Source organism: Clinocottus analis, unplaced genomic scaffold (assembly GCF_023055335.1).
Source record: "Clinocottus analis isolate CAN_PGR_092001 unplaced genomic scaffold, fCliAna1.0.p SCAF_20, whole genome shotgun sequence".
Lineage (NCBI taxonomy): Eukaryota > Metazoa > Chordata > Actinopteri > Perciformes > Cottidae > Clinocottus > Clinocottus analis.
The window spans coordinates 5,630,267-5,649,664 of NW_027175932.1; the positions used below are offsets into that span (position 1 = coordinate 5,630,267).

The 19,398-nt window shown below is 42.8% G+C and overlaps 1 protein-coding gene across 1 annotated transcript in view; it reads left to right on the top strand.

The window, feature by feature from the left end:
- tmtc2a (transmembrane O-mannosyltransferase targeting cadherins 2a) overlaps window positions 1-19,398 on the top strand; it is a 44,882-nt gene that overhangs the window by 6,391 nt on the left and 19,093 nt on the right. The window contains 1 exon segment of the mRNA XM_068586830.1: window positions 14,835-15,465. Within this exon segment, the coding sequence (XP_068442931.1) occupies window positions 14,835-15,465 (631 nt within the window).

The following is a 19,398-nucleotide window of genomic DNA, read 5'->3' on the forward strand; positions in this document are numbered from 1 at the left end:
TGTTTGTGCACGTGTGGAGGGGTTTGTGTTTTTTCTTTCCCTAGCGATGGTGAAGCTATCAGTAGTTAATGAGGTAATGATCAGGGTGATGGAGCCAGTGTTGCTAGATTGGGTGGTCTTTCGCCCAATTGGGTTCGTTGGGATTTAATTGGGCAGACTGTGGTTATATTGGCTACCAACAAAAAGTTGGTGGAAAATCTATATTCCAAGAAATCGTCCCTTCCTCTCATCCCAGTAGTATAGTTGTAGTAGGAAAGACAGAGTTTGGTAAGCTTAGCTCAACGCCCAATGACTTATAACTAATATTTTAGTTTAATACAACTAAATTGAAAGCTTTTCTCTCATTCCAAACTTAATTTTGTGCAGGACGTTCATTAATTTCTTAGCTTTAGAGGTGCAAGTTGGGAGATTTTGATACCTTCTGACGGAACTGAAACTAAAATATCAAACAGTTTGTTAACCTTGCTCAGGCTTTCCATACTCACAGTTTTTCAAATGAACACCCCAATGTAGATACTCAAGATAAAGTAAGAAACACATTTTGTGTGACCCACACTTATGAGAAGTTGTAAGCTGTAATGAAACTCTAATTCATCTCAGCATGGTATACTGACCACCGTGCTTTGCATTGATTATAATATAAATACAAGTAGCTTCACATAACTAATAGAGATTGGAAAGCATGGCACTGGACCCTAGCTGAGCACTGCACACACACTATCCATTTCCATGCGTGGCTACTCCAGCTAACTCCTGTAAAATATACTAATCTGCATAATGCTTTCTGGGTCAGAACAGGGCCAACGGTGTGTGGGGGGAAATCGGCTTGTGCTTCTCACCTCATAAAAACCTGAGAGGGGCAAGGGGGGAGTTGGCGTGAGGGCTTGAGGGATTTAAGATTCAGGAGAGATCAGATAACAGCCCTGCTACCTTTACTCAAGGGCACAGTTATAGTGTTTGGTATTGATATGTAGGGGGAGTGAAGTGATTATACTGGGCGCTCTATCACCTAAGTGTTCTACAGTTGGTATTTGTTTGCCTTTAATGTCTTTGTAGCATGACATCTGAGACTTTCTAAAGACATTTGCCCAAATGAAGACCTGTAGGAGGTCAGGAACGTGTTGTAAGGGGTTTTAGATGGACATGCTGATCTCTAAATTTAGGATAGCATTTCTGAGAAAGTTTCCAATTCCTGTAAAACATACATTACGTGTCATTCTCTTCCCAGTTCTCAGTGTATATCATTTATATTGGTGGGTTTGTACATGTTTAGAATGGATGTTTAAAAATGTTCCACAATTCCTTTTCCTGCTTCCTCCTGATGAGTGCCCGAAAGTGCATAATAATGATAGTTAGTTGTAATGATAGCTAGATAATGCAGAAAGAGAAAGTGTGGAGGTATCAATGCAGCTGTGGCATTAAGAGGTTCTCTCATTGTGGCACAGTACAGGATCATTTAGAAGAGTAATGATACATGTATATGAAAAGAGATGATCGTATTATAGATAGTTGGAAATAGAAGGAATTTGTGACCGTGGTTGAAACCATGTTTGTTTTTTTCGGGAAACAGGAAATCAGCATGGCTTGAATCAAAGCTGTTCACAGTTGGAATTTAAGCTTCCTGCATCACCATATGGCCACAGATTTTGGTTTTGTGGTACACCATTTCCAGCTATAATGGATACACACCAGTGCACTCAGGTTTGGCTTTGTCCAACGCCAATTATTCTGTGTTTAGAACCATAGAGCACACCGTCATTCAAGTTAAGTATACTCCTTCATTATCTAGGCAGGGACAGGAAACATTTAAGCCAATCTTCCCATTTTGTTGCCCTGCTCATTTAAGCATTGCTCAATTGTCTGCTCACCCATCTGACAGAGGGAAATTGGACTTCTTATTTCTGCACAGTTGGTCTCAGTTGCTGGATTTTCAGGTACTCTGGGCTTTCTGGAGATAAGGTGAATTGCTGTTTAAGTAAACATGACGGTCCTGACTGTAGGCAAGCCACAGTGGAAGTTAACCTTGATAAATGGGAGAAATCTGCATTTAATAATGGGTGTTTTCCTGCCTCCGTCAGCCAGAGATAAACCAGCCACCATATTTATCTTCCTACTGAAAGTAATTTGTTTCTCCCCATCATTCTGATATTCATGGATCAATGGTTGTGGGAGAGGCTGTATGTTTGTAATGCTTTCAACGTTGAACTGAGATGAAAATTCATTTTTGATGTATTTTTGCTCCATATCACAATTTACCCTTTCAATTTATCATTTTTTTTAATCTTTTGATCTGGTGGACTGTACTGAAGGTCACTGAATTATGCATGTTTTGCTTTTGATCAAAAAAAAACATGGCCAGTTTATATGAGCTCCGGTGCATTTTCATTTTGTTTAGGAACATGCGACAGAGAGCTTCAACGGTCAATACTTTGATTAGTTGACCCCCATTTTAAACATATTCAGTATCCTAAGGTAACATCCAAAAGCAATGTCCTGTTGTAGATTGGTATCTCTGCTCTGCAGACACGGCGAGCAGACAGATTAGAGGTCACCACTGAGTGTGACGATGTCAGCTCATCTACCTCGCTGGGTGCATTTCATCAAAATATCCACCCAGACGTTTTTCTCCCAAGGCTCGCTCATTACTGTGATACCACATCCAGTCAATCCATTACCAAGGCGGCTGACAAGGGCAATTTATTCTACACTCTGTGGCCTCCCTGTTTTGTTTTTTTTACTGCTTTGACCAGCAGCAATCTACTCACTGATAACGTTATCAGCACAAGAAACAAACCACGTGATAACCCTGTTGCAGACAGGATAGATGTCTGTCTGTGAAGAGGAATGCCCCATCCTGGTTCTTCACCCACAAAACATAGAAATGCATGCTATCTTTTATTTTCTGGCGAGACGGCCTCATCTGTTCTTGTTTTACAAATATAGCAAAATTACAAGGCATTTTATGGAATACTCTGATTATGTTTCTTCCGGAGAGTTAGACGAGTAGATTGACACCACTGTCACAAATTTACGCTAATTTTTAAAGCTACCACAAGTAGCTGGCTAACTTAGCTTAGCACAAAGACTGGAAACAGAGAGAAACTACTGAAGGTAACACAATCTTCCTACCTGCACTTCCAAAACACACAAAGGAACATGACATATCTGAGTTGTAACCTTCAGACAGAGCCAGGCCAGCCATGTGTCACTGTTTCCAGTCAATGCTAAGCTAAGCTAACTTTTAAAGCATAACCCCATGTCAGTACTTTGTAAACTGTGGAAATGTTGTGGAAGTGTTCCTTTCATTGGCGCTCTCTACAGCTGTAAATTATATATTAAATGACAAAAAGCTTTCCTACAATACTTTGTAACTCAGTCTGTAATACGCATGTAATGACGTTGTAGGATGACATCACGTCTGCTTGTCCCTCCAGTCCATCTCAGAGGGGAATATGGTACTTTTATGATGTTACACGATGCGTTTTATGGTTTCATAATGGAGTTTCCTGCAGCATTTGAAATAAAGCTATATATTTTGGATCACCTGCTCGTAGTTTGACAAACTTGGAATATATTAAACCTCCTGCGGGGAATTGCATCTGACATTTAACTATTGCAATTGATTCTGTTTGTCTCATAATTCAATATATAATTATTTGCGCTATCCTTTGGAGCATTGATAGAGCTATTGTATTGCTAAGGTGTTTCAGAGGAAATTAAAACGTGACTTGACTAAAAGTACCTTTGAACCACTTTAGCCAACTTTTGCTTTGTCCTAAGTTTAGGGTCAAATGGATGGGGTTTGACTTCATTGGTTCCAATGTGAGAGTCGAGTTCAGGCAAATGGTTTCGTTGTACCAGCCGTGTTCAACAGATCACAGATCAGAATGTGAATAGATCTTAGATAATTAGCACAGATCCTTGAAAAGAAGACAGATTTGGTTTGGGTTGGCCCCTGTGGTACCCCTCTATAGCTACAGTTTCTCTCTGGCTAATGCTGGAATGTGACAACTGGTCACGGCAGAAGAAAGGAGGGCCTATTCTGGATTGGATACAGTGCCTGTTAGTGCAGCAGACTTGGCCATTACAAATGCAGCATGTGAATCTGACCACTGAAAGCTGAAAGTCCCGCTGCTCCCAAGTGTGACACTGTTTTCGGCACCCATACCCATTATATACATACACCGTGAAGACGCAAATCCTCTACAATCTCAAAATTGCTGCTTTCCTATCGGCGACAGAAGGATTTTGAGCAGGAACAGAATGCTGCATTGTTTCTCCAGCTGCTCCCTTCCTTGGCAGCGCTGCCACACTCAGAATCCTCCACTGGCTTCGTGATTTGTCATCAGCAATTAACGTTGTCCTCATTATAAGCGCCACCGCAGATCAAAAATCATCCAGTTTCTCAAAGGAACGCAGAACTTTGAACAACGTTTGGTCTCCACGGAACAGACGTGAATCATGGACTCTTCATATCCACATTTGATTGGCATTCAGTGAAAGTACTTGTTAGTTAACTATTCATTCCGGTGTGCAATTTTATAGCAGAACAAGAGTCAGGGGCAAACAAAAGTTCAATACTTCAATTTCCAAGTTTTCAAGGTTTGGTGCACATATCTTTGGTGCAGAACGGAGAACCTGAACCTCTTTCCTTGGCAAGGGACAGTAGATTCAGCTCCACATTGCCAAAGTCTGCCATGCTGTTGGTTCCAGTAAATAGTGTGTCTGCAACCCTGTGGCTAGGTTGCTGTTGGTGGATATTGTCGATGCATTGTGTCCACACCTGGTGCTCTGCGACTGGGTGAGTGAATTGGAATATTTGTTAATGCAAATTTCAGAGCTGGAATAAGGTGAAAAGTGAGCCGAGAACATTGGCAGTCCTTTCTGAGCCGTCGCTCTCCAGGACCCATCAACATGCATCTGTTCCCTGGAGAGAAAAATCAATGCCAGGCAACGTTTTTTGTGTTCCAAGTCCCCCATTTCAAATCAAGCGAGGGCGTGGGGCTTCCATAATGGTGAGTGTAGGTGGCGGGAGGAGCACGTTTTTATAGGTCACTAATGCCAACACCCGCAGCTCTGCTGGAACTAGGCCAGTGGAATTGATTGTCGAAGCAGAAGGTAAGATACATTAAGGAGGGAAGGGAAAAGGGAATAGGCGTTGTACCTGGTGCTGGAATAAATACATGATCACATGCTGGTGATGGTAAAGCACTCATGCCACTGGAGGTGTAGTCGTGACCTCTGGAGAATACTTGGACAGGAAGATGGCTCAATGTGATGAATGAAAAGCAACAGTTTGAATTAATTTAAATGCATGTAGCCTCATATTAAACTATGGCCGTGTCTAAATAACCCATTATTTACTACCATTGTGTAGTATTAGTTTCTGTCATCTATTTTATACAAGTGTCTGGTTAATATGCAGTATTGTGACCTGGAAAAGTATTTTTACGAAATAAAAAAAGTACAACGTACAACATTTTATTGAGCTCATTAGAGTTAGAATTACAGTTGTAATTTCTCAAAGCGTTTGCCGGACACCTCATCTAAATGACGTGTGTTGGAACGCTTAGAATTGTTTTGCTCGATATTGTGTGTCCATTATGTGCCCAGCAGTGAATACACCAACAAGAGAGAGCTTTTCGACACAGTATAGGAACTTAAAAAAAAAATTCCAATTTCAAGAATTTCAGCATGAGCACTATTTTATTTAACAATTCCTTTTTGTCAACGCAAAAACAGACCCAGATTCCATTTAATCCCACAATAGAAGAAACTATTGTGTTTACTCAGAGTGGAAACAAACAGTTCATTGAATATGCAGATTGAATTTTCCATTTCCCAATCTTTTTCAAAATGGTATTTTTTTTTTAAATATATCACTTTGAATGAAAAGTTACAGCTCTGTTGATCATGTCTGCACATTATAGTTAGTGATAGTGAAAAGCAGCAAATGAAAATCCCAGCAAAATAGCATAATTTTGCATAAATTCTCGCAGATGCAACAATGTTGTATCTGCAGCAGCGGCATCCGTCTGGCGTTTTAAATCATATCACGAGCCTGCACACAGCTGTGATTTATGTATTGTTTGGCACAGTCAGAGAACAGCACTCGATCCGTTTTTAATCAGGCGTCACATTTATCACCGTGGATGCAGGCGACTCGGGGAGGCCACCCTAATTACCCATCCACTGTCAGCCGGTGTAATCAACCGTCGAGGCCATACAGGATGCAGAATTTGGACAGACTGATTGGCTGCTCATTTGTTTTCTTGCTGGAGGTTGTTTTCTGGTTGGATCTCTCCAGTTGGATGGATGGAGGGTGTTCAAATTGGCCACCGTTTCCCTGATAAGCGCTGGATGTGTGCGGAGCCAAGGAATTTACAAACCCTGTAAAACTCTCAGCATCCAGTGCTCCTGGATATTGGCTCATTTAAGCGTGCTTCTCACTGTGAATGCTGTTGGGCACGGTACCGTACTGTGGACATATGGCACATTTATTGGGTGAGGCGTTTGTTAAAATACTTATGAATTTCACCTAATCTTAATGTGTAAGGGAGAAAAAAAACAACATTTTAACCTTTTTCCAAAGACCTTCCTGGTGGTCTTTGGGGTGTTCACGGAGGTGTGAAACTCTAATTTGCTTTTGAACTGAGGTGAGCTTTACACTCCCCAAACCTGCCGCTCAAGTGTGTTTCAATTCAATTCAATTTCACACACATTGCTTTTTAAATGGTACAAATACTCTGGTGTCAGGTCTGCTTGGAAGGTAGCTTCAACAAGCTGCTGTTCTGCAAGGACAAACTGTTGTAAAGACTTCTCCTGCATTTGCCCATTGGAAGTTTTCATGTTCGTCATATAACAACTTAATTAATTACGCAGATTCTTTGACGCGCAACTTTCCACCCTCGCCCTTTGATTTCCAACCCAGTCTTTCCTTTCACTGCATCTGATGTATTTATGCCCTGGAGAGAGAGCATTAAGTTTATTAGCCATTGATTTCCCATAGCCTTCCCCCTGCTGCGGGCAGAGGATTCATCACTGCTTTTTATTGACAACATCACTCAGGGGACGCCGCGGTGGGCTCTGCCTCCTTTTTAGCTGAGGTGGCAGCGGTGGCATTGTTCTTAGATCACCTCTGTTTGGTGCGAGCGGCTAATGGGGAAGCAATCAATCAGTCACTTAGATGGAGATAAAGACTCTAATCAATCCGCTGAAGAATAGACAAAGGAGTTGCACTCTCGATGATTGGGTTCATAACTTTTAATCACGAGAAATTTCGACCTGAACTGATGAACGTGCAAAATGGCTCCGCTGTCCTTGAGTTTCTGCTTCAGTGGGATAACATTTACAATTTTGAGTATTCGCAGAAGTTACCCAATGTCTAATTTCTAGAGCTCCAATATCTATTTGTATCAGTAGTGAGATGTGGGCCAACAAAAGTTACAAATTCAGCATTGTGCGTCACAACTCTCCATTCACCGATTGGTCCGGTTCCAAAGGACTCCAATCCGATCCATTTCAAACTAATACACTGAAAATAGAGCTTGTGGGTGAGACAATGTTTGACATTTACTTCTAAAAATTAAAAAAACGGGCATTAATATGATGTATCAATCAATAATAATTATTCACGTAATGCTCTATTCTACTCACATTAAGTTCAGTGACTTGACCCTGGCCTATTTGGAGTTAGTTGCTCTTCTAATCAGGAAACCGGCTGCACAGAGGACATGAAAGCAAGTCCTTGGCTTGACAGAAGAGAGACAGCCAACTTCCTGACGCTCAGCTCAGACCGTTTCAGCCTCTTTTGAAGCCGGCAGCCCCCGGAAAAGAAATCCGTCTCTCCTGATTGGCTGCTCGGAAACGACTGAGGACGTAGACGAGGCTTTATCTTAATCAGGTACGAGTTGACTGTTGGGCTCAGCTTCATCATGACGCTAAAACAGCTGAGCTTCAGTGATGAGGAATACCGAAACACGAGGGTTTTATTGTGCTCATTCAAATGTATGAATATTTATATTACTTATTTAGAAAATGATTGATGTGAGTGAAACTTCTCTGCAGTCTTTCATCCAGTCGAGATATTTGTACTTGTGTTTGAGAACAACAAATAACTGCAAATATTAACAATTGCCTTTTAGAAATAAATAAACACAACATCTAAATTAGACTGCTTTGTGCTTTCACTTTACTTCTCGCATGATGAGTTAAAATAAGTCTGTTAACTGGCCTTTCATTCCAAGAAACTTCTGGCTGGTTATTCTGTACCCTTGGGACAAATGCTGGGAGCTGCAGGATGGGCTATTTTTAATCAATGAAAAGATAGATCCAGTGAACTGAGCAGGAGAGATAAAATGTAGGTTACTGCCTTGAATACAAAGCGAGTTGCATCCTCTGTGTTGCAGGTTTATTTTCAGTAATGTTATGTATTTATATGAAAGAGATGAAAATCTTGCCAGATTCGGCCTTCTTTTCTTTCATGCCACCAGGTGCCCAGATATGTTGAACACTATCCAGCAGCAGTTTATCACTGTTCACACGTTTCAAATAAGGGAAAGAAGCAAAAAAAAAAAATATCTGAGCAGGGCATAAAATCTATCAAATTTGGTTTTGGGCACCGGCTAAAAGGAAGAAACTCTGCAGGGTTGTGCATAAATCTTTCACAAGTAGGCCACTGGCAGTATGAGTTTTATGAATGCTATCTGGACATTTATGCATTTTTTTCCTCTCCTCCCATATTCGTGCCAGTTTGAGTGTGGGAAAGCTGCGGTGCCACTTCTGGTGGGGATATTGTTCTGCCAGCGGTGTCGTATGATATTTGAACACGCCCTTAAAGCTCCCTTCCTGACCCTTTCGGTCTACAGATATACAAACAAATCAGAAACAAAGAGTGGATCAAAAAAGGAACTATTCCATCAACATCTTTGTGTATTGTCCGTCTCTGCAGCATTAGCATTTAGCGAGGAGAAGAACGTGTAAGAAGGAACGGTATCGTTATTCTCGGAGGATTATTGATGAGGACATATCAGAACTCATCTTACTCTTTCATCTTCATCGCCTCCGCCACCGTGCTGTGGCCACGTGCTGGCAGCATTATAGAAGCTGATTATCAGCCAATGAATGAATCACTCCGACCCCGCCGGCGAGCCTAACGGCTTCACGCATGAGCGTCCCACCTTGCACTGTGACGGATGGGGAGATACTTCCGAGGATGGATCGCCGCGTGTTTCGCTCACCTCATGCGGTGCAACACAATGCGCTCCCCGCCGCAGTGACCGTTGAACTGAAATTTATGGGATTTTTATCCTCAACCAGCTGTGGTGGCGCTCACCGGGAACAAAGCCATGACGAGTGTTTTCCTTCCAACTCCAGCACCCCACGGATTTAGAACACGGCTTCGTATAGATTGCATATCGTGACAGTCTGTGTGAGCACTTTGAGCGCACGCACACACACACACACACACACACACACAACCTTTAAATCAGATTACTCGTTGACCCTGGACCCCCGCGCATGTCTCAGAAACTCCATGATCACTTTTAATCCTATTAGAATTGGATTACAACCGAGGTGATCTGGACCCTAACAAACACCCACACACACACACACACACACACACACACACACACACACTCTCCATCCCTCTTTAATACACTGGCCCCCTCATCCTCATGCTTGCGCTGGTAAGACAGAATCGAAATGATGATGAAATCAATAATTGGTAATAGATGCGATGAGAGATTCGTCTTCCAATGCAAATGGTTTTGAGAACGCAGACAAACTTGACGTTTATAATCAATGTCAGTAAATGGTCAACCATTTATTGTTGGCTTAATCACGACGAGTCATTGGAAGCATGATTTATGCTTTATTTATTTTCACAGATAAACTGGCATGAACGAGGAAGAACAAATAATGAACTGGTTTGAAATGATTTCAATTTGTTGTTATATTGCTCTGGATTATCTTTTGGAGTCTAGAGAACTGTGTGTTTTGTTTTTTTTTCACCATATTTTTTCACCACATTTTCTAAAGCCCGGAGGGAAGTCGTCAGTTGTCTTCTTTTGTCAATAAAACATTGAGGTTGCGATCATATAAAACACAGAAAACCATCACAACCTCATGTTAGAGAAGCTAAAACCAGAGAATGTTTGTTGTACTCCCCTAAATTGACTTTGTTTGCTCTTGTGCTATTATCTTTGCAGTAGTGATAGTGACAGTGAAGGCAACATTAAGGGGGGATGATGATATGCAGCAAATGGGGATGTTGCAGTTAAGTTGTATAGCCTTTTAACTCTTTTTCGGAGACGTCTTCTGTGACACTTTAGCATTTCAGAACAAAATTAGGTCAAATTCTTGGGGATCACGGTAGATTTCACTTCATAAAATTGCCAGCCCTGTCTTTGCGGTGCTCTTTAGTGGCTCCACCTCATCACATGGTCCTCTGTGCTGCTGCGGTGTGGACGGCTCAGCACGGAGGACTTCTCTTCTCACAGGGTCTAAATCACCGGTGTTCCTGTGCGGTGAAGTGTTTACTTCAGCGGCGCGCCAGCCCAAGATTAGCATTGTGTGAATAGGACTGTCTGCCGCTCTGCGTCTCTGTACTTAATTAGCACTCTTGGTCAGTAAAGAGATGGGAATTTATTACGTCTTGGACAAACAAAAGGGGCACTGAAAAGACGTTGGTACCACAGCAGACCTGTTCAGATGAGTTACCTCCTTAAGTAGAGACGTAAAAAAGGAGAAAGGAGCAGAAAGCAGCGGTCATGAATTAGGGGAGGTAAAATGATTGATGAAATGATATTAACTTCATAAACACTAGAAATTAGGTTAAACAATGGATGGAGGTGGCTAGAAAGAAAGCCATCATGCTAACAGGAGATAAAAACCAAACAAAGAGGTGATGATATCCTGAAATAATGTCCAGCTCAGTGTCCATTAGCAGCGCTGTTTTTTAGGATGATTGGCTAATCCATCTCATTACTGCCGTCAGGGAGCCGGAGGATGCTCTCTGCTAGTAAAAGGTTGTTATTCAGCCTGTCCTGATTACGTTAAGCGATGGCAGTTTATACTGCAGATGTTTATTAGAGCCGAGCAGGCCGGCCGCTGCACATGCAGCAGACAGACAGGCTGGACCTGAGCCCAAATATTTAAGACAGACTCAAGTGCAGTGTTTTTGTGTCGCAGTTAATGTTGCTGTTCTAGTTGTGCACTAAACAATGTCAACTAAAAGGTGGGTTTATGGAGGCTGAGCACAGAGAGTAATGCACTTTATGCACAAACACACACGGCTCGACACTAAACTCATCAGAAGTCTGGCAGCTGAGTTGAACACAGATGCAATAACAAAAGCAAGTGTGTTTTTTTATATGATGCAATCTAAGAGAATTTCCAGAATAAATGTTGAAATTGTTTGGGAAAAGTTGTTTGGAATAGCTTCCATTACTATACGTGTAAATAATAATAAGGTCAGTGTGTACTCACATAGCTCTTTAAATGTGCTCTTGTTTAATTTATCAAATAAAAAAAAAAAAGGTACCATAAGGCTTTTTTTCCACTTTTTTTTCACCAATTCCCATTTTCTAACTTTTCTACTGATTGTCAGATTACCACATGTATTTGTCAAACAACCAATATTTTAAATAATGAACAAAATCAGACGAGGTGCGTCTGATGTTCTGATTAACTGTAATGTTGGTGACGGGTTGAAAATCATCTATTTTCATGATTTCGCAACAAGGAGGGCATAGTATAAAATCCGTGCACTTTATTCCCTTGTGCTAATCATAGAATCTATAAATATTGAATTAAAAGATTATCCCGACAGATCTTTTTATAGCAGCGGCACAAAGACATGAAATATCTGCTCCACCGTAGCTGTATTTTTAGGAGACTTAATCATTTCCATTCCACCCTAAATCAAGGAGTATTCTTGGAGAGAGAAAAAAACTCTTCCTCTCTTTGTCCACATCTCCTTTGGGACTGATTTATTATAATAATGAATAATGACTTTTACGTCATCCAATCAGCTTGGAGAAAATGTCATTAGGTCCCTTATATTTTGAATGTTCAATGTATATTTAGGGGCTGTAGGCTCCAACAAGAGGCCCAGTGTGTGCCTGCAGGCAGAAACAGCACTTGAAGAAGCAAATCACTGGTGGTGAGATCACTGTTTGGGAGGTGGTGGAGTGCTTCATTTGCATATTGAAAAGAAACATACCCAAACACTGAGCGACAGCCAATTTTCTCGCCACTAAAAGCTGTGGACAGGTGAAAGAACACCTCGCACTCTCACAAATGCTTCTTTAAAAAAAAAAAAATGTCTCTTTTCAGGCTCTGATGGAAATCCCTCCCGATTTTAACCCCCCACACTCCTAAAAAAAAAAAGAAAAAGAAGAAGAAAATTGAAAAGACCAAACCCGTCCTGTACTTTGAGGATTGTGAATAGAGTGCCCTGCAGCCCGCCTGCCCCACATACGGTGGCTGAATACAAAAGACCCCCCTCTGTAAGAGCAATCACTACGGGAGACCACTCTATCTGCACCGCTGCAGCGACAGGCCTCAATGAAGCCGTCAGCACAGGCTCTACTGTCACACACACACACACACACACACACACACACACAAACACACAAACACAAAGACAGACTCCTTGCATGTCACCATCTATTTCTTTAGCCCGTAAAGCCACAATGAAACACATACACACACACGCGCACACACACACACACACACACACACACGCACACACACACACACACACACACACACAACCAGTACTTTCAACCCATTCCCCTCGTGGCCAATGCTTTCTTTTCATCCTCCAGTGTGCCGGGCGCGAACAGGGAGGAGAGATGAGTGGTTGGCGCTGATTTGAATATTTAAATTATTTATCACCCGAGAGTATTGCGATCCAAGGCCTATACCAGAGGACGCGAGGGAGGTGAGGGTGAATCCAGCCATGTTTGGATTTGATAATGTGCCGTGATTGCCTGAGGGAAAGTGGGAAAAACATGGCCACAATTGCAGATTTTTGGTGGACATGCTAGTTATTCGGTTTCAGGAAGGAATGTGAATCATTTTTATTTGCATTTTTAAGGCTGAGGCGGTGCTGTAATGCGAGATTGCTGTCGTCTCTCAGGACATTATTGTAAATACGGCATTAATAAAACGTTCAATGTTGATAATCTTTACATCTCAATGTATGTGTATTGCTCTTATATCTGGAGCCCTCTGTCACGGCGCACTGTGCTGGGACTGTAAAACGTTTTATGAATAATAGCTCACTGTGGAATTACAGAAGAAGAAAAAAACTGGATGATGTAATGCACTGGGTCTTTAGAAATATCAGACAAGGGAAAGTTCCCCTTTGGCTTGTTGCAACTCGGAGCCTGAGAAGCACACTTTCGCAGAACAATCCTGGGAAATGAGGGGATTTACTACAGCTCATGTGATGACAAGGCTGTTCAAGGAAATAACATATAAGGATTAACACATCGAGCAATTCTCACTTTAACACCAAATGCATCAGTTTATTTTATTCCCGCATTTTTTAGTCCTTACCTTCTTATACCTTTGCTGCTCTCATGCAGCGTGCAGCTCGATCTCTTCCTCCCTCTTCCTTATGCACTCAGCACTAAGTTACAATCTCTAGACAAAGGAAGTCCTCGGCTGGCCCCCCTGTCGCTGTCTTTTCCCTCTCTGGTGCGCCGCGCACAACAACAGAAACAACGCTGATCGTAATCGAGCCCTGAGAAAAGACGATTGCCATGAGGCCAGTGTGTTTTAAAACACACGTTAATACATTCAGAACCATACGTTTTCATGTTGCAACACGCAAATATATTATTGCCTGGGGCAAAAAATCAAGTATGTGTAATGGCTATTTTCATATTATTGGTTTGATATATTTTTTTTTTTTGTTCTTTGTTCTGCAGTTCTCGAGTATGCTTGGTGCTCGTTCGGTGGCATTGTCTACGTCTAAGTGTAGTCAAGTTACTATTATTTTCTCCTAATCTGTTTTAATCATACACAGTCCATTGTCTTTGTTCGGTCAGATTTAGCCTTCCTATAATCTTCTGGCATTCTGCTTCGGAAAAATATATTAAAAAATATTGAAAAGTATATAAATTAAATCAGATGTTGTGTTCTGATAGCTGCTAGAAAGTGATGAAATCAGGCGTCTCAAAGTCAGTATACAGTTCACCGACAGGACATGGAAAAATCATTTACATTACGCTGACAAATGACAAATCTGATTATTTTTAAAGTTGACAACCTGTTTGTAATACCTATGCCAGCTGTATCTTTTATTTATAATACTGTATCTTGTGGGGGCGCTGTGGTAGCTGCCATCTATCACTCTCCATGTGGTGAAGCTCATTTGTTGCAGTCTGTGAGTACACACAAACGACTTTGTGTCCCCAGTAATGATCCCCTAATTATGAGAAGCCACAGCAGCCTCGGGGGTGTGAAACCACCTGAGTGTGTGTGTGTGTGCATTGCACCTGTGACATATAGGTGCATGCTGTGAGTGTGAGAGCGAGCAACAATGCAGACATCTGTGTATTTAATCACACACTCTGTGGGCTGTTTATTACATTTGGCATCCTCATTGCATTTGTCTATTAAAATTCACTCAGGACTATCATCAGCAATGTGGAGAACATATTATTCCATGTGTGGCCATGCCGCACATGCTATGTGTGTGTCCAACAAAAAGTATTTGGAAAATAGATGACTTGTTCATACTGGCGTGTTAAAATGCTTAGTTTAGAATATCATTTCATGGACTTTATGGTAACATTTCTATTTTTCTGCTCCTGTAGCCGAGCCATTAAGACCAACCAGGACCTTCTTCCTGAGACTCCGTGGACCAACATTCTCTTTGACGACTTCTGGGGCACCCTGCTCTCTCACAGCGGCAGCCACAAGTCCTACCGTCCACTCTGCACACTCTCCTTCCGCCTCAACTACACCCTGCACGCCCAGCGTCCCTGGGGCTACCACCTGCTGAACGTGGCGCTGCACGGCCTGGTCACCGCCCTCTTCACGGCCTTCAGTCGCCCGCTTCTCGGCGGCGGGCTGTGGAGCCTGCTGGCCGGCCTGCTTTTCGCTTCTCATCCGGTTCACACTGAAGCGGTCGCCGGTGTGGTCGGGAGGGCGGACGTCGGCGCCGCGTTGTTCTTTTTGCTGTCGCTTCTCTGCTACGCGAGACACTGTGGACTTCGCGGGGACCCGTGTGGGACTTTTGAGGCCGGGCGACGTGGCGGTGGCGGCGGCGGCGGCGGCTCAGCCGGCTGGTGCTGGGGCTGGATGCTGGCCAGCCTGTGGTGCGCGGCCGCCAGCATGCTGTGGAAGGAGCAGGGGGTGACGGTGCTGGCCGTGTCGGTCGTGTACGACCTCTTCGTGTTTCAGAGACTCCGGTTGCGCCAGGCGCTTCTCCTCCTGCTCGGAAAGGTAAATTAGCGCATGCTATGTATTCCACATGTGACGCCGTGTTCCCCGGCTCTTGGCGTCTCCTTCAGTTTCCTCTTCATTCCCTCAGAGGCATACCTCATCCAGCCAGCTGTTATGGTTTCTGTATGGTGGATTAAGTTTTGTTTGTGCATGCTGTTTGCTTTTCATTAGGAGTGTAATTAGGAAAGCTGTTTGCTGAGGCAAAACCGCACAGTTGTTGAATGAAAAGTAAACTATTGTCATTTGTCATCTGCTAAACGGGAAGAGGTTTTCCCATTCCTTGCAACGCTGCCACCAACTTCAGTTTGCTGCAGTAAATAGATGCACATTAATGCAAGTGAATTTAGATTAGGATCTCAGCTTTTAGTATGTGTTTTGGTTTCAAGGGGGGAAAAAAAAGAGCACAGGAAAAGCTATTTTCAGGGTGAATTGTTTTGTGTTCAATATAAAGGTGACAAAATGTATGTGCAGAAAAAAAATTGTTTTCCCCCACTTGTCGAGTTAGCTGTACAAACAATGTACACACACACGGACACACACTTTTCTTCCTCTGCCAGACTCCATTTTCCCCTTCAAACTCAAGTTATTTACGGGGGACAACCTTGACGCTGTGACTCATGTGATTATGGGGATCAGTGTTTGACTGGAAAAGCTCCTCTCGTAAGCACTCTCCATTTGATTGGAGAAACTGCTCCTTAGCCAACATGATGGCTCTCGTAAAATGCATAACTGGCCCAATAAAAAGTCCCCTTGGGTTTACTGAGCAAGGACAGTCTGGCTCTCAATGGTGTGCGTGTGTGTGCGCGCATCAGAGTCTTTTTTATAGTGGGTTCTTCTTGAGGAAACATCTATAAATACCTTCTTTTTTTATAGCAAGGTTTGGGACGTAACCTTGCCTCGCTCATCACAAACGTCCTATGGAACGTTCTGGTGTATACAAACTTTACAGACAATCTTATTGACACAGCCAGCCTCCAGATGAAAACATGTTCTACCTTCGAGTGTGTCAGGCTTTACCGTACCTGAGGGGCAGCATCTCCTGTAAGGCTTTCTGGCAGGATGATAACCCGCAGCTGTTATTAGTGGGCCTGCGATGAGCGGCCCAGAGAGATCAGAGAGGAGAGAAAGAGGGAGTTATGTTTTCTCTTCTCGGTGCTCGACGTAATTGAATGTGTGTGTGTGCTTTCACAACTTTAAGACCATGGTCTTCCAAGTCATTTATTAAAGCTGTTCAATCACATTGTCTATGGTCACACCATCTCAACTTCTCTCATAAAAAGAAATATCTGAAAAACTCAAAATCTAAATTGACTGAGGAACGTGAAACCCTCCTAAAATGCAGTACGTGTCGTGATCGTATCATCAGGCATTCATATGTTTTTTGTCTGGCCGTGTTTAAACAAAGAGTTGAGCCACAGCCCAACCTGAGAGACTTCCACCACCTCTTTCTTTCCAGTCTGTTGCATTACAGCCTGAACGATTTCATCACCCTCAGTGCTTGTCAGAAGCAGTTATGAAAAATCCCATTTCCCTGTGTATTTATCCCACAGGAGAGCAGGGATATTATCAGCAGCCTCCGCCTCTTTGTCCAGACACAATAGCCTTTGCCGGCATCTCTGTGCCAGCCTGTCAGGTCCTGGTGCCAATCCCCCAGCGCCCCATCGCCGCCTCCTGCACATCTGGCTGGTTTATCACTCTGGCAATGCCCTCCTATATTGCCCGGGTCACAGCTATCTTGGCAGGGAGCTCGTTATGTGCTGTGGCCAGCCACGGGGGCAATTGTTTCCTCGATTATGAGCCAGACGTCTCAGGACGCATGGGAACACAGAAGGGAGAGGGAAACTATGCCCTCACTTCCTTTCCTTTATCTGGTCTTGCTCGTTCTCACCTACTGTAGCCTAAAAGCACTTTGGGAACGGACGACCATGGCGTCTGCTGTATCGCACTCCGCCACTGAGGCACACCGTCAGTAGCCATTGGATGTGACGGTAGATGGAGAACAATGCAGCATGTGCAATTTTGTATTTAAAATAAGAAATGTCTCATTTCTTCCACAAGGAAGCAAAATATTGGAAAAACCATGTCATGTTATCTGACCGCTGCCTCACAGCAGCCACAAACAATAAGGAAATGCAAATCAGCTGCTTGGGAGAGAGCAGGAGACAGATGTGCTTCGCTCTTGCCAGCACTCCATTTCTCATCCTATTAACTCTCTAATCAGACAGAGATGAGATTTGAAATGAGACGTGGTAGAAGGGAGGGAGTGTTAGGAATTGGATGATAGAGACAAAGAAAGGTGTGGCGTTAGCGCTGTAGCTTGTTGAGAGGGCAGAATAAGTCTTACATGCCAGGATCATAAGAACATTGTTCCTTTCACTCAGCTTGTCAATGGCTAAAACAAACGGGTTGATGAATAAGGCTCCAGGCTTCAGACAGGTCAAAGGGAATAGTTTGCTTATGTTGGTATTAAGGAAGGTTGCACCTCTTTGTTAATCTTGAGGTAAACTGTGGAACTTTGGCAGGCAAGATTAATTTCATTAGAAGGGGATTTCGAGCATTTCCTTGACTGAAGAAAAGTTAGTGAATAGACCTTTTGTTAAAAGCATTACATTAAAAAGGTGTGAAACATAATTCTGCAAATAATCCTGCATACGGCACAATTTTTAGACTTGGGCATTAAAGGGATTCCATTGTGATCTTAAAGTGTTGCTTACTCCTCCCCGTTTGCCTCATTGAGTGCTGCAAGCTCTCAAACTAAAGTTCAGTACAACCAGCTTAAAGGATGTTGTTCCAATTATCTCCAAGCAGAAGCATTTGGCTTTGAAATGACGCCTTCTGTTGCACGTTCTGCTGCATGCTCTTTATTTAGCCTGCATTTGTGTTTTTGCCATCACTGGAATGACAAAAGTAGGGCATAGTCAGATGTTCTGGCAAGAGCATTGTCTCACTTCTTATCCATACTTTACACAAACTTCTTTTTAATTGCCTGATTCAACTTGCCATACGTGTTTTTCACTTTTGAGGTAGTTAATAGATAATTGGTATCGCGGTTATTGCTCAGGCTTAATTGTTGTAACTAAAAGGGCAAAGTTATTGTTTTTTTGGCGCTAAACTTGAGGGGACTACCCTCTGGGCTGGAGCGGGGCCGACACTGAAACCAAGACAGAAATCCTAGCCATTGGTGACGCATATGTGGATCGGGACACAAGACTTTGAAGTGTTAATGAAACTAATCTGTTTGTGCAAGTGCTTCTTGCATGAGACCCATTGTATTTTTTAACCCGTCTATGCAATTTGAAGATAATTATCCTCAATAGCACAAATTGGTCATTACAACAAAGCCAACAAAGCTGCATGTCATTTGATCAAGATCATCAAGGATCCCAACGTCGTCGCAAACCCCATTTCACAATGACGGCCCTATCTTACTCAAACAGGAAGCTCTTCAAATGTCACGTTAACACCACCGGCGCCCTGTGCTTTCATCAGCTGTCTTGGTGGACAGCACGCAAGGCTTCAACCTGTGACCCATCTCATTACAGTTCCCTTTGCCAGCAGCAGCGGGGCTTTCATGGAGAGAACTAATGGGGTAATTAGGTCACTCTATCAAAGTCAGCCCTCTCAATGCCAGCCAATGCTGCCGTCTGATTACTTGGGTGAGTTGCGCCAAGTCAGCAGAATCCAGTACACATACGAGAGTTGGAAAATGAAGTGGATGCATGCCTCATTATACCTTTCATCCCAATTTAACATGCCACTGGTAATGCATCAAATATGAGCGTGGCTGGATGTGTGCTGTGCAAATACAGCGTGTCCAGAAATTTGAAGGCCTTTCCATGCACATGTTGCTGAGAAAAAAATTGCTCCACGGTTGGGTGATGTAGCTTCCACCTCATCTTGAGCGCAAGAAAAAAAAATGTCACTGTTTATTAT